This window comes from Oryzias latipes, chromosome 12 (assembly GCF_002234675.1).
Source record: "Oryzias latipes chromosome 12, ASM223467v1".
Classification (NCBI taxonomy): Eukaryota; Metazoa; Chordata; class Actinopteri; order Beloniformes; family Adrianichthyidae; genus Oryzias; species Oryzias latipes.
The window spans coordinates 11,583,719-11,598,918 of NC_019870.2; the positions used below are offsets into that span (position 1 = coordinate 11,583,719).

The following is a 15,200-nucleotide window of genomic DNA, read 5'->3' on the forward strand; positions in this document are numbered from 1 at the left end:
ATTCAGTTGTTGCAGCGTCGGCGTTAGGCTCAAGATACAAACTTACACACAATAGATGACAGAGAACCAAAACAATCAATCGGAAACTAAAATAAATACTAAAGACAAAAAGACACGAAACGTCCTAACAAAGTCCTAACAAACCGGAGCCGCTGCAACAGGCAGCCGCCTCTCTGCAGCGCCAGAAGAGAGGTGACACCACAGGAGAGCGTTTGCAAATACTTTTTTTTTATGTGTGACAGTAAAGTTTCTTTTCAACTTGTTAGAACAAATCTGGGATGGTCAAACTTACAACTTTCCTAAAGATGCATCAATGGTCGGGGGCGTTCCATCAACTCCATCTGGATGAAGCTCATCTGCTGGACTTTAAATTTGTAGTGGTAGAGTTAGATACGCTAATTCTTCTCTAAGAGTTCTGGTACATCGCCTGTCCGTCCTGGGGGAGGATCCCTCCTTCATGTGGACACTCCTGAGGTTTCTTATTTTTTTCCGGAATCCTTTTTTATTTATTTTTTTAGGAGTTTTTCCTTACAGCAAAGGAGGGTCTAAGGGCAGGAATGCCCAGTTTAATTTAGTCTGTTTAGTTAAAGTTTAGTATTCTCCTATGGAATTCTATGCATTTATGATCATTTTCATTGTATGTTTACTTTACAGTTACCAGTATGAAGCCCATTGAGACAACTGTTGTTGTGAATTTGGGCTATACAAATAAAAATTGAATTGAATTGAATTGAATAGAATATGTAGCCAAAAGGAAACTTTATTTTTTTTTAAAAAAATCAGAGTATTAGTGAGCCAAGTTAAGACCTGGGAACTTCGTTGATGTTATTATTGTATGTATTTTTTAAATTTCCTAACTTCAAAGTAATGCTCATTTGTACATTTTATTTTATTTTCTCGGTCATAAAAATAATAATAATATTAATAATAATAACTGAGAAATGTCACCATGCCAAGCATTTTTGGTCATATTTATTTTTAGCAAAAACTATATATTTGATCTCTACAATATTTTGATAAATAGACTATACATCAATGTTTGTTTTACAGCTTAAATACACGCAAACCTTTCATACAATATACAGTGACTGACACAGTTTTGTTTTGTTTTTAAATTCAGAGGTTTTAATTCGGCCTCCTTAATTTTCTGGTTGTGTTTGACCTGAATAAAAGATGCAACTTCAGCTGACTTAATGTTTGTTACATACTGTGTGTAAATGCTGGTATATTCTCTCTGTAAGCCTAGTGGAATGTGTGCATCATCTGAATTTATTTCCATAATTTATGATAGTGGAATTCCTCAAAGAAATGATGGATCAATAGACCAGAAAGCTGTTCATACTTTCTGGGTTATTTTCTCTGTGATTCCATGAAAGCAGTATGTTTTGTTTTACTCTGCGTTCTGACCTGGTACAGGATTAATTTTCCTCTTGACAGTTTTCTATTAAATATGAATATAAGTGGTTTTCCCATCTTGAAGATGCTGATTTAGAAGTCTGATGTTCATCCAGTAACAACTGTTCATGCCTCATTTAGAGTGCAGTGATTCCTCTGCCTGTGCTTCCTCCTTTGGGCCCAAAGCTGCGACAAATCACACAAACAAAACCAAATTCTAGCCGTGTGCAGGTTCTGGCAAATTTTGGATATTTAAAACATTTTATAAATTTACACAGAGCTCATAATTCTATTTCTGCCTTCTGTTGAAACTGGGTCTGGTCCGCTGTGTTTATGGACAAGCTGTTGCCACTAGATTACCTCATTGGGCATTGTGGGTAGCAACATGGAAATTTGATTTGAGCCTGTTTTCCCTCTCAAATACAGTCGGATTTTCACAGAGAGCAACTAACAGAGATTCATTAATTTTCGTCAGTAATGTACATGTTCATCCCATCTGTATGGCATTCAAATACATAGCTGCTGAACCGTAACTGATGCAGTTCTAAGTGTCTGCTTTTAAAACCTAGCGTTTTAAATTGATAAATAATGAGTATTATTAAGTCATCATGGACATAAGCATTTGGTTATAAATGGGTTAACAAAAGATGTAATTTTTCTGCGTCACCAGAAATTAATATATTTTCCAGATGATCTGAAATTTGTTTCCTCTTGGTGAGTTGCATCAAGTTTCATAAAGAAAATTGATTTATTATGAAGCCAATAATGGCATTAACAGAAATATGTGATTTGACATACCATATGTTTCAGTTTTGATTCTTTGTAATTGGTCAGTCAAAAAAATAATAAATTTGCCTTTATTATTTTATTTTTCTTCTGTTTATACATTTTTGGGACATAGTTCCATGCAAATGTTCCAATGAGTTCAAAGATTGTGCGCTGTATTGACAACCTGTCTCTTCTCCTCAGGTGTGTGCAGGAGTACAAGCTGGCAGGGGATGGGCGCTCCTGCCTCCTGCAGGCAGAGAACTGTGAGGGGTCCAAATGCTCAAGGCAGGATGTCCACTTCAATGACACTCTGTTCGGCGAGATGTTACACGGATACAACAACAAAACACAACAAGTCAATTTGGGGCAGATTTTCCAAATGACATTCAGGTAACTGCTGCACGCCTGCAAGCATGATAAAAATGCTTTTTCTTTTACCTAATGTTAAAATTTTATTTGTTATTCTTGCCTTAAATTTGCTGTCATTTTTTTCGTTATTGTTTTCTTTTTGTATCTGTTTTTCAAAAGTGTCTATCTGTTAGTTCCCTTTCACACCTTTAGCTTCAGCCTTCTCTTGAGGCCTGATGTTTCACACCTTAACTTTTCTTTTCCTGCATCACACAAGACACATTATCTGGATAAAAAAAAAAAAAAAGCTGTTATGTATCAAGAAACCTCAGTGGAGCAGCACAGGGAATCAGCGGCCCCTCACTGTGGTGTTTGGTTGCTCCGTCTGGGTTTGCACAGACGTGTTTTCGTCTTTATCTATGTATGTGGAAAAGAAGAGTTACGATAGAGTGAGGGCTTAGAGAGAAGTGAGGCTCATAGTATCCAGTGGCACTTCCCCTCAAACTGGCAGCCCCTCTGAAAGTCTGGCTCATTTTGATAAGTCACATGCCGTCAGGGATGAAAGGCAAAGCCAAAAGGAGGATGATGTCCTATCTGTACAAGAACACAATGCAGGCACAGACTTCCTCAACACGCATCTCACCTTCTGTATGTCCACCCTTTCCCTTTTACACTATTTACACCTTTCACTGCTGCCATAAAGCACAGTGGTTTTCTGTGTTGTGCACTGCTTTTCAGCTGTTCCAATCTTCTGGCAGACTGGTTTTGAAAAATGTAGGCGTTTTGATACCAAATCTGTAATTCAAACAATTCATTTTTTAATAAAACACTATCTCTAGTGTCGGAAAGGTTGCATAACAATTAAAATTCTCCAGAAAAAAAATACATTTTGAAATTTTAATATTTTTAATTTAGAGAGGAAAAGCAAAATCACATCAATGTTGCTTTTTTTTTGTTATTTTCTTTTCAGCAAGCTCTTTATTATTTAAGTTGGTCATTTTTACCAGTTGTTTCATACCGTCATAGACAGATTCTTTACTCTACAAAAAATAAAAAATGTGCATGGATAGTGTGAACCTATTGATATTGTTCAGAACCATTTTTCAGAACTTCTTATTTAATTCTAAAAACTAAAATTCAACTCATTCTTATAAATATCGAATGACTAAAAGTCCTGAAGTGATAAAGGAGGATCTTCATTTTCAATCCCAGTCTTTACGCAATCTGCCTATATATTGCCTTTGAATCTGTTGGCCTTTGACCTGGTTAGGTGGAACCACATATGGTATTCCTCCATGGATACATAAAACCTGTAAACACAATCTAGTTCCCTCTGGAATGCCAGTGGACTATCTCACCATTTTGGTGTTTGTTTTTTTGAGTGTTTGTTTTAATAATGTATTGAAGGACTTTTCTATTCCCAATAATTAGCCTTTTGTCTTACCACATTGCCTTCCATCCATCCATCCATCCATCCATCCATCCATCCATCCATCCATCCATCCATCCATCCATCCATCCATCCATCCATCCATCCATCCATCCATCCAGCCGTCCATCTTCTTAACCCACTGAATACCATTTGGGGTCATCTGAGCCTGTCCCAACAACTGTAGGGCGAAGACGGGGTCCACCCTGCACTGTTGCCTGTTTGTTGCAGGGCCAAACAATCACACCTGAGGATAATTTAGTCACCAGTTAACCTATGGAGCCTGTTTTTAAACTGTGGGAGGAAACTGGAGTGCCTGAAGAAAAGCCACCCATACTTGGGGTGCAACACCATGCTGCCCAAAAAAAACGTTTTTTTGACTCAATGATAAACAGTTCCTTGATTGACATACTGCTTAGTCCTTACATCTCAGGCTCTGTTCATCTTATATTCGTGAAAATGCTTACTTATTATGAGTTATGTTGGGTTTCTTCCTGGATTTGTATCTCAATGAGAAACTAACTCGATAAGTTGAGCTTAAATGAACCACTGCATCATAGGTTGAATTCAAGTCTCTTCTTTACTAATATCCTGTAGATGTTGTGTTTTTGTCTTTTTTGCCCGGCAGTGAGCTGTTTGTGTGTGTGTGTGTGTGTGAACGTCAGACCCTTTAATGATAATTATACCCACCAGAACTCATGGGCTTTGCCATGAAATTAAATGCTTCTTTATACATTAAAGAGATTTGCACTAAGCGCTTTGCTAAATGAATTTTAACAAAGCGTAAAGAAAAGGCTGATAAAGTTTGCATTGCCTTGGTTATCTCAGCTGTCTTTGCATCAGTCTGCACACAGGACCACATGTCAAGAAGTGTGATGCTCCGGAGCATTAATAAGGATAAAGAGCTGTAGCGGGATTTGTTATCTTTGATCAGCAGTAGACTTGTAGGCTAGAAAGGGCCCAGCATCAATCTTTAGGGAATTTGTTTGATGATTGGCATGTCTACAGCGTAATATGCTAGAAGAACTAAAGCTTGACTGGTTCCCTATGGCTCACGTGGCTCAGCCAGTTGGGACCTGCCTTTGACATCCTGACAGGGCACAGTTTGAAAGATAAAACAAAAGCTACGTTTAGAGATTTAAATCAGAGGAGGCAAATCTTGATCCACTTGGCCTGAAGCGGGACAAAACGCTGTGTGTCCTCTTACTCCGGACTCTTGCTCTTAGCTCCAGTTTAAATACAGACCAGGAAAGCAAAGAGATTTGTACTCAAGGTAAGACTCTGTTGAGGTTAGATAAATTCCACATTTCAACTTGATAAATATCCACGCAGCCCTAAAAACACCTTGGACATTTGGACAAGCAATGAAAAGAGGTTAAATAATTGTGCGTAGTACACTTAAAGGAATGGGAAGCATTTATTTTCATTTTCCAAGTGCTAATATTTACCAAATATAGTTGTTTAATGAGTTCAGGCCCATTTAAAAATCCAATTTCGTTATTTAAAATTACTCTCAGTGGTTGTTTAAAAAAACTACACATTACATTATTTGTGCTCTGAAAATTAAAAACAGAGAATCCCGTGAAGTGTTTATTCATAAAGGCAGAAAAAAATCCTAAATTACGAAAAGGACAAGTTAACATATTCAAGTTTATTAAACTGTTATTGACCTAATATTTTACAATAAGAAACAAAGCCTCTTGTGAGCTACGGTATAATTTCTTCATTATATTGGAGTTTTTAACCCTTTACCCAAAAGCATAGCAAGAATTTATTAAAAAAAAAAGTGGCAGAGCAAGAATGGTTATTCTGACAAATAAATTAACTAATAGCTGTTTATTTTGCAATAAAAGTCTAATTCAATTTTTTAATGAAATTTTATTCCTTTTTTCAAGTTATTCAAGTTATGAACTGACCAACCAGATGCCTCAATAAAGTGTGTGGTGCACGCTGGCCTCCATGTCTAATTTTTAAAACATTTGATTGACAGATTCTCCTGAGCCCGCTTTCCAAGTGATATGGGTGTGGACGTTGAACAACCTTACTCCTGATTAGAGAGAGTTGCTGTTATGAAACAATTACTTAGACCAACTTGGTTAAATCACTGGTTACTGGCTACATCTGGCTCCAACATGGCAAAGTCCATATTGTGAAAAAATAGCGACTGAATTGCCTTTATTGTGTTGGAACTGGAAGTAAGTCATTTTTATGAGGTTTCTTATTCTTTTGCCCCGGAATTCATTTTTTAGGAGTTTTTTTTTACCGAAAAGGAGGGTCTAAGGGCAGGGATGCCCAGCATCCAAGTCTGTTTTGTTTAGTTTACAAATTACCTATTGTATCCTATGACGGATTTTGTGTTTTGATGCAATTACCAGTATGAAGCCCATTGAGATGACTATGTTGTAATATTGGGCTACATACATACAATTTCATTGAATTGACTTGAACCTGAGTGATGTCAAACTCACTTGGTCCAGTTCTCTATTCCAGTTAAAAGTTCCCGTCTTGCACACAAATGTGTCAAAGCGTCCTTGAGCAAGACAATGAACCCCACATTGCTCCTGATGATTACGGGTTAGCGCCAGTGTTCGGTAGTGGAGCTGCCATCAGTGTGTAAACAGGTGAATTGGACTTTGACTGTAAAGCACTTTGGGCCTTTAAGGAAGGTAGAAGAGCGCTTTGCACTGTATACACCATTTACTGTTTTTGTTGTTTCTATCATATTTGAAGAATATATTAATTGATCAGTATGAGAAAAAAACAAAAATGTAAAGGAATAGAGTAGTGTGAGTTTGAATACACCTTGGTTAAATTATAGTATTTACTTCAAAAGTTTGCAAGTGTAAATATAAAACACATGTCATTATTGCAGTAATCACTAAAAACAATAAAATGAATAGAATCAAATTCAAGAAGATTAATTTGTGGGGTTTGAACAAGGTGTGGATTTTATTTTATTAAACATGATACAAAATATGTAAAAAAAATTGTAAATGTTAAATTTTCAATAAGCAGGATGTAGATCAGTTGTTCCAGATGTTCAAAATCCAGTCATCCAAAGTCCATGGTGTTTTCTTAACCCGTTATATCCCTTTTGGGGTCACAGGGATGCAGGAGCCTGTAAATCACTGTTTTCTACTGTTTCATACTACAGCTGTCCACACCAAACTAATTAAAAATAAGAATGCAGGAACAAAAAGGAACAAAATGGTCAGCAAATACAAAACTCAGACACTGATCTGTCTCCTTATTCTCAGGTCACTGTGTTCGAATCCAGAAAAGAACAAAAACTGCTGAACAGAAAAAAGAAGCAATCAAGCCAAAGTTTGGAGTGAATTAAGGACTCTGCAGAGGTTGAACAAAAAGTGGTTAGAATACAAAACAAGAAGCCAAAAAGCACTTTAAATCACATTAAGAGACATCAGTGAAACATGCTCTGTTGTATCTCTGGGCTTTACTTGAAAATGATCAAACGAGAGATAGATGGATTTGAAAGAAAACTGCCACAGGGCTAAAAGTTTTTTTTTCTTTGTTTTTTTAACTGTTCACTTATAGAGTAAATCAGTTTTTAAGTATTTTGTAGGTTTCCAAAGGATCCACATTTTTGAGGCAGAAACTTCATTGAGTAAGCCAAAACACGACTGAAGACAAATGGTGAGACTTCTTAAAATTGACTGGGGAAAAAAAAAAAAAAAACTGTTAGGCATTACTAAGGGTTTATTCAGACAGGACACATTTGATTCCCTTAAAGTGAACCAGAGTTAATTTCCCGGCTAATCCGTAAAAAAATTTCCAGTCTGAATACACGCTGGCAGACCCTGGTCCGGGACCAGGAACCGTTCTTCGAAACAGGAAAGTCTTGTCTTTCCAAGTCCTGTCGTCGGTTCGGATGAAATGATTTGTCCTGTCTGATTACACCCTAACTTAGCCCAAGAGTGAAAATTGTAATATATTTATATATATATTTTTTTTAAAGAATGACAAAGCAGCAAAGAGAAGTTAAAAATAATAATAATAATTAACAAAAAAACTTAAACATGGAAGTATAACGAAAATGAAATTAAAATCACACTTTAGTGCCTTTTTAAATGTAACATACATTAAAAACACTGTCAACTATTTATAAATGGAACAAAATGTAGCTGAAAAATAAATTGTGATGCAAACAAAAAACAAGAAGTGCAATTTTCCAGCTTTTTTTCCCCCTTTCCATTGCATGTTGTGGCACTACTACAAAAAGAGTGTTCTTTTTCATGAATTCTAACGCTTATTAAAAATCCTCCATGCATCTCTTCCAACTCTCCACTGTTGGTCATAAAAGAATGACAGACCTTTTCTGAAAGCCCTTTGTAAACGACAGAGAATCTCATATTCTTGTTGTCATCCCGCCTTCATTTCAGCACACCTTTGCGCACAGCACCTGCTCCTGCAATCAAGAAAGATTTGCATGAATTGTAAGACGCGTGCTTGCTCGCACTTCTCTATTCCCTGCAGTTAAAGGCACACATGGCAGATTAATTGCAGCTCAAAGGCAAAGCACACTTTTATGCTAATGTGTCTGTTTGGTTAAATAACACGCATCCTTTCGTCACAAAGCGGGTTAAGACCAAATGCCAAAACCATATTTCAGATTGATCTAATGTGCAGTCATTTGTGGTAAAAGCAGAGGAGTTCAGGAGTTACGCATTGAGTAAATGCATGATGTGGTTTAAACTCAGACTGATGGGAAAAGAATTGGTTAGTTCAGTTAAGATCTTTTTTTTTCCCTAGTGTGAAAATTGGTCTATTCTTATTTTGTGAGCTTAACCATCTTAGTTTTTTTGAACATTTCAAAGTCACATTTTACCATTCATTATTTCAAATTTATCCAGAGAAGCTAAGCACACAGGACTTTAATACTTGACTCCCAGTGCTGCTAATTAAACGTGTGTATAATGGCATGTCAGCTCACTCGAGTACTTACTCTGCTTATCGAAATCCTCAGTCATTTGACAGAAGAACAAAGCAGTCGTATTTGTATTTCACTTTGTAATCTTTTTTTCACACTCTACATATTCTCTGCAACATATTACAATTTTCCTTCAAGTCTCTTCTTTTACTTTTTTCCATATTACCATTTATGTGCAGATGCAAGAGTTATTTCACAGCTCCTTTCTTTTTTTTTGCTCCTCACACCTTCACAGTCAAATGCTTCCTCCCTTTTCTCACACATCACACTTTTCCCCTGCATCATCACCTGAAGAAAAAAAGATGGAATGCTGACATGGCTTAGAAGACTTTAATCTGATTCACAGGTACATCATTGAGGCATATGAATGTTTGTGTGTGCATTATGCTTTGCATTGATCTCGCTTTGTGTAGTCTCTTAAAGGGCCTATATCATGCTTTTCTTGAACCTTTCAGAGTAAACTATATCCATATATAATAATATATTACCTTTGGCACACTAAAGAACAATTTTTTAAATGAAATATTAGTTACTTTCACAGCTCATATTCCAATCCGATAAGACGACCTGATCTCTGAGGAACCGGTTTTCTCTCCGTGTGGGTGTTGCCCATTTCATGTTGTCAACCTGGAGCCGGCCTCGCCAGCCTGGCTGCGTTTTGCCCACAAAAACAAAAAACATCCAAGCGTTTGCAAAGATGGGTGTGCAAATAAATGTTTCCGATCACTGCTAGCTCAGCTGAGAAAGCAGGTATGGTGTGTTAGCATGGGGGCGGGGCTCAGGTTTTTAGAGGAATGCCCAGAAATGCTTGAATGGATCAAAATATTGCTTTGGGGTTATTAATAGTCAGGAATGAACACTATAAAACACTTAAAAGCTCCAAAAAATGATTTTGTGTGGTATAGACCCTTTAAAAAATAAGAAAAATGAATGTTTTTCAGAAGGGCAAGAAGTATTGGCAACATGTATCAGCAACATCTTATTTTATGAAGATCCACAATGGTCATTAAATTAATTTAAAGCAAATAAATAACAATACACTGAGCATAGACCAAAGAGAGAGAAGGACTTTCAGGAAAAAAGAAAATCAAAGACATCCATGTTAACGTCAAGCCATAAAACAGTCTCCAAGCAGCTTGATGTTCCTGTGACTTGAGTTCTACATATTTTTAGAAGCATTGTACCTGGGTGTGGCTACAAGAGGATATTTAATTGCAAATAGCAGAAACAGATAAAATAGCCAAGAAAGCTCAGAACAACCTTCAAAGACAATAAAATTGAACTTCTAGGTCAGGGTACATCAAATCGCACAATCTCTCTCCGTTTGACTTAAGGTGAACTTGATTGGAGATGACCAACGTGGACACCATGGTTCAAAGTAAACCATAAAAGAGAAATAATGCAATTTGCCTCAGTGCATTTTAATGGCCCAGAAAGTTTATGAGAGAATGCCCTTTGGACAAATGAATCTAAACTGTGACACAACAAAAAGCTCCAGTTTTACAGCTCTATGTAAACATGAAGCATAGTAAAAAGCAGGAGGTGCACTAATGGTTACATCTGGTACAGGGCCTCTTAAATTGGTCCATGGTGCAATTGATTCTTAAGACAATCAAGAAAAAACAAAGATAGTAATATTTCAATAAATACTGTTTTAAAAACATAGAAGAATAAAAATAAAGAATTCCAGGACATTGAACTTTTTGATAAATAAAAATCAGAACCTATTTTGTGCTTGGGTACATTTATTCACATGCATATTCAGATTTTACTGCTACTTCTGACTCTTCAGGAGACAAACGGTCTTAACAGAGCAAGTCTTCGTTCATTCATATTATTTTCCTAATGATAGTTTTTCAAGGATAACTTACCAGGACTTTCGAAAGAAGGAAGATTACAAATTCTGGGGATATCTCTTTTGATTGCAAAGGGATATCATCAGATTAAAAAGATCTGGAGAAATTTTCATAATTTCCATACAGCATCTGTCTGACCCTGTCTTGTGCACATGTATAGAAAATTGGTTTTGGAAACGGTAGCTTAATACATTCAGAATTGCCAGTTAAGACTTTTTTATTTTATTTTTTTAAAGAAACCAACTGACTTTTCTTCTCCTGGTGAGACTGACCTTCATGTTTAAACGAGTTGTTCAGTTTCTAGACGTTTTAAAAGAAAATGGTTTACAGCAGAAGATGATAAAAGCTATTCTGACTATTAACAGCAACATGTTCAGGGCTCCTTGATAGTTGTATGAGTGTCCTTTAAAAAGGTAATTATCAAAAAAAAATCAAAGTGGTATTTAAATAATCAGTATATACAGCTTTTAAAAAGGATGTCTCATCCTGCAAAGCTCTATCAATTATTCTGATTTTTTTTAACTACTTTTTATTCACATTTGAGGCTGGTTTACAGAAGAAAAGTAATTTTGTTTCAAACGTTGACTTGACGTCAAGAAAATGTGGGTAATTATAAAGGAAAACTTGCTATTATAAATGACTTGTGCTTATTCACACTAAAAGAAACATGTTCTACTTTCTTTCTTAATAGTTGTACACATTTTAATTTCCCTAGGTTGGAATAGAACTTATCCTTCCTCAGTCTTTTAAAAACATTTTTTTTTACGTAAAAAATATGTGTTAGTAATCCAAACACATTCCTCCACCTCTACCAGGGCAATGTTCACAATGCAAGAGTTTAAGTCCAATGTCTAAAGTTTTACTCTTTATCACTTATGGTTTTCTTTAAAAACACTTCTGCTTATTCAAAAAATTAATACTTGTTTCGCCCCAAAAAATGAATATATTCAGTCATTTTCAATGTTTGGTGCAAAATCTTGGTCTGACTGCTAAGGTTTCATTTCCGAAGGCTGCACTAACCACTGATGCTACTTCTTCAATCTGCCTTTATACCAATGAGAGGAGTGCTTTTCTCTGGAATGCTTCCCAGTTTGTAGTATTAGCTGTCAGTCATTCCAACTGGATGCTGTTCCAGTTTCCTTAGGATACATCTGAGTGTGTAAATGACAAAAGAAGCTAAATAAAATTCATTCATAATATTTGTTGTAAAAATATATTGTTGGCGAACAGAAGAAAATGCCGCTGCCTCTTCAAATTTACACAGATCAGTTTGCATAAACTACAGTTGAATTTTAAATGATGATACAGTAAGTATCATTCAATTATTTTAATTTGAGCCATAATTACCGTCAAATTCAAGCCAAATTTTCTTATTTCAAAAGCATTTAAGTTGTTGGTTATCTAAGAGCTAGTTTTCTCCGAGATGTGGCAACTAATGATAGTTTGCCTATGTTCACAATTTAAAATCGCAATTCCTTCTCATTGATGGAAGTGTGAACACTTTTACAGTATTAACATTTTTTAACCAAAGATAGTCAGAGACTTGTTGCCTTGAGGCAATTCCTGAAATTTGGTTTATTTTCAGAAAGTACACGGAATGTGAGACAACTTAGTGACAGACTAGAGGACAACGAAGCTTAATTGAGACAGGAGTCTGACAAGAATCAAAACATTATGCAAGTGGGTGTTATTTTAACTGCGCATTGTGAACAATTTGTGCATTTTCTTGCAATTATATTGATTTAAACTTGACAGATGTTACAGTCTGGTGAAATAAAGGTTATATTGCATTTTATATAACCCTCCAGAAAAAAATAGGCAATATTCTTTAAAAAAAAAGAAAAGGAAAGAAAAAAAACAGCCAGTATAAAAATGAGAGAAAAAAACTAGAAAATCATATTCTTCAATCTCGAGGGACTTTACATTTAACAGATAATGTACGACTTTCTTTTAAATTTGTCTTACATAGGCTGCAACACCATAAATTGTAGGAAATTCATGCAAGCCAAAATGAGAAGGCAAAAAATAAAAAATAGATTGACTTGTCCATCTTAATTTTGTCAGTGGATGGATGGCATTGTCGTGTCATTGGATTCAGTCGTCTTGGACTTCCCCCCATATTCCCACGTCTTGTATTTCACTCGTCCCTACTGCTCTGCTGTTTTTTCTGGTTAATTATTGCTCACACAGCAATACAGATGGCTGAGCCTTACAGAGCCTTAAAGATGATCTGCTGAGGTGTTATTACCTGAGTGAAGGCTCCACAACCTTTTAAAGCATTATTTTAGGATTACATAAAGCAGCAGATTCTACACTAGAATAAATGCTCCATTTTGACAAAAGCTTTGTATTTATTATTCAGTTTTCAAACTGGTCTAAAAAGCTTTTGGTTAAACCTTCATCTCATTCGTATTTCTGAATATTTGCGCTGTTTTTCTTCGGAATCTGATTTAAACAGTGTGGTTGAGTTCTCAAAACATAAACCCTAAGTGGTTGACTTCATTCTTGTCAAACATTTTCTTTTAACTTTGGTTGTGTTTTGGATAAGCAACACCCGGACATATGCAAGCCCCTTACATTGAGTTTTGTTATGACAGAAGTGCCTTAAACTCCAACCATCCATCTTCTAAAGCCACATAATCTCCTTTGGGGTTACGAGGTTACTGGAGCCTACCCAGCCACTGTCTGGTGAGAATGGGGTGGGTTGACAATCCATGACAGGGTCACACAACCACACACGTTCACACCTAGAGACGATTTTAATGGCACATGGTAAATGCTGTATAATTATACATCATTTTACAACCTTTGTAGAAGGCCCAAAGCCCTTTAGAGTCACAATCCCATTCACACATGCATTGCACACAAACATTCACACTGTTAGCGGCTCCGCTGCTGAACACTGGCGCCAACCACCAGAAGCAATAGCTGTGTTTACATAGACAAAAGTAATCGGACATAATGTCCGATTGGCAGAAAAATGTGTCATGTAAACACACTGTTCGGGATACTCTGCCCCGATCAGACTCGTTCGGATCAACATTTCTTTCCGATCGAGATAGGTGGGTTATGCCGATTATTGATCCAATCGTGTTGCATGTAAACTGTTCATTCCGATCGTGTGTCACTACTGCCTTGCTTTAACGTCACGCATAGATGGAAGGCTTTGGAGCTAAAAATCAGGACCGACCAGCTGCTCCGCGGACGCCCAGTGCGAAGCGCGGACTCCTCTCCCTTCCTATCTCCTCCCCCCGAGGCGCCGGGGAGGAGCGATTTGTGCCCCCTGACGTCCAGACCCTGCGCGGTCCGGGCTTGGGTGCTGGTGGATGGAGCGAACCGTGTCTCTGAGCAGAGCAGCCGGACTTAAAGTTTTGTGTTTGAGGGGAGGCGAGGATGCTGTGTTACGTGTGGGAGGCTTCGGACTGCCATCCGTCCCGCAGCTTTATGTGAACGAGCAGCCGAATTCAGGAGAACCATGTCTCACGTCTCCGAGCAGAGCTCGGACCGCCAGCTCACACAGCGGCTTTTGGGTGGTGTGTGAGCTTTTCAAAGCAGAAATGCCGCTCAGTCCTCAGAAACCGTTCAAACAATCACGTGGATTTGTGTTTCCAGTCATGTCCCGACAAAATAAAGGCTGATGTTATTCCCACATATTTATGTGCAGCCAAGTTGCAGATTGCGGCATTTCCCGCATGGATTTTATGTTCATCAAACAAGGCTAAATGTTGTTGTTAGCGCGTCTTAGCCTTCTCCTAACGGTTCTTCCGGCTTCGTTTTTATCAAAAAAGCACTGACCACACAGATTAAAAATAAAATGATGAGCGAACAGTTGCTTCATAACAACCATAACAAAAATAAAAGCACGTTTAGAAGATCATCACGTATATTACGGAGCTTCTAAACATTTGTATGAAGCCCTTCCACTTGTTTAAATTGGGACTCAATTCCCGCTTTCCGGTATTTTCAACACTACTGCACATGCCCAAATGATTTATTCCAACCGAAAGTGAGACCCATGTGAACGTTTGTTGTAATCGGAAAAAGGTTTTCTGGGCCCGTGTACACGGTTGAATTCTAATCCGACCATTGATCGGATCAAGATATTTTGCACATGTAACCTTGGCTAATGTTGGATCAGCGTCTTGCCCAAAGAGCAGGAACCGATCAGAGGTAGACCGCTCTACGTCTGCACAACGACCGCCAGGTAGCTACCAATTAACCTATGAGGCATGTTTTTAAGCTATGAGAAACAAATGAGGTGCCCAAAGAAAACCCATGCATGCATGGGGAGAGCAAACTCCACACAGAAAAGACCAAGTCTGGAATCAAACCAGGTCCTTGTCACTGTTAGGCAGCACTAACCACTATTCCACCATGCAGTCCTCGCCTTAAACTTACAGTGGTATATAAATACCTGTTTCATATACAACAGAAGGGGAAATTTGCTCCTAAATGT

General features: G+C 37.3%; 1 protein-coding gene across 1 annotated transcript in view; it reads left to right on the forward strand.

The window, feature by feature from the left end:
- astn2 (astrotactin 2) overlaps positions 1-15,200 on the forward strand; it is a 326,855-nt gene that overhangs the window by 216,233 nt on the left and 95,422 nt on the right. Inside the window, exon 13 of the mRNA XM_023961099.1 lies at positions 2,365-2,553. Within this exon, the coding sequence (XP_023816867.1) occupies positions 2,365-2,553 (189 nt within the window). The remainder of the gene's footprint in view (positions 1-2,364; positions 2,554-15,200) is intronic.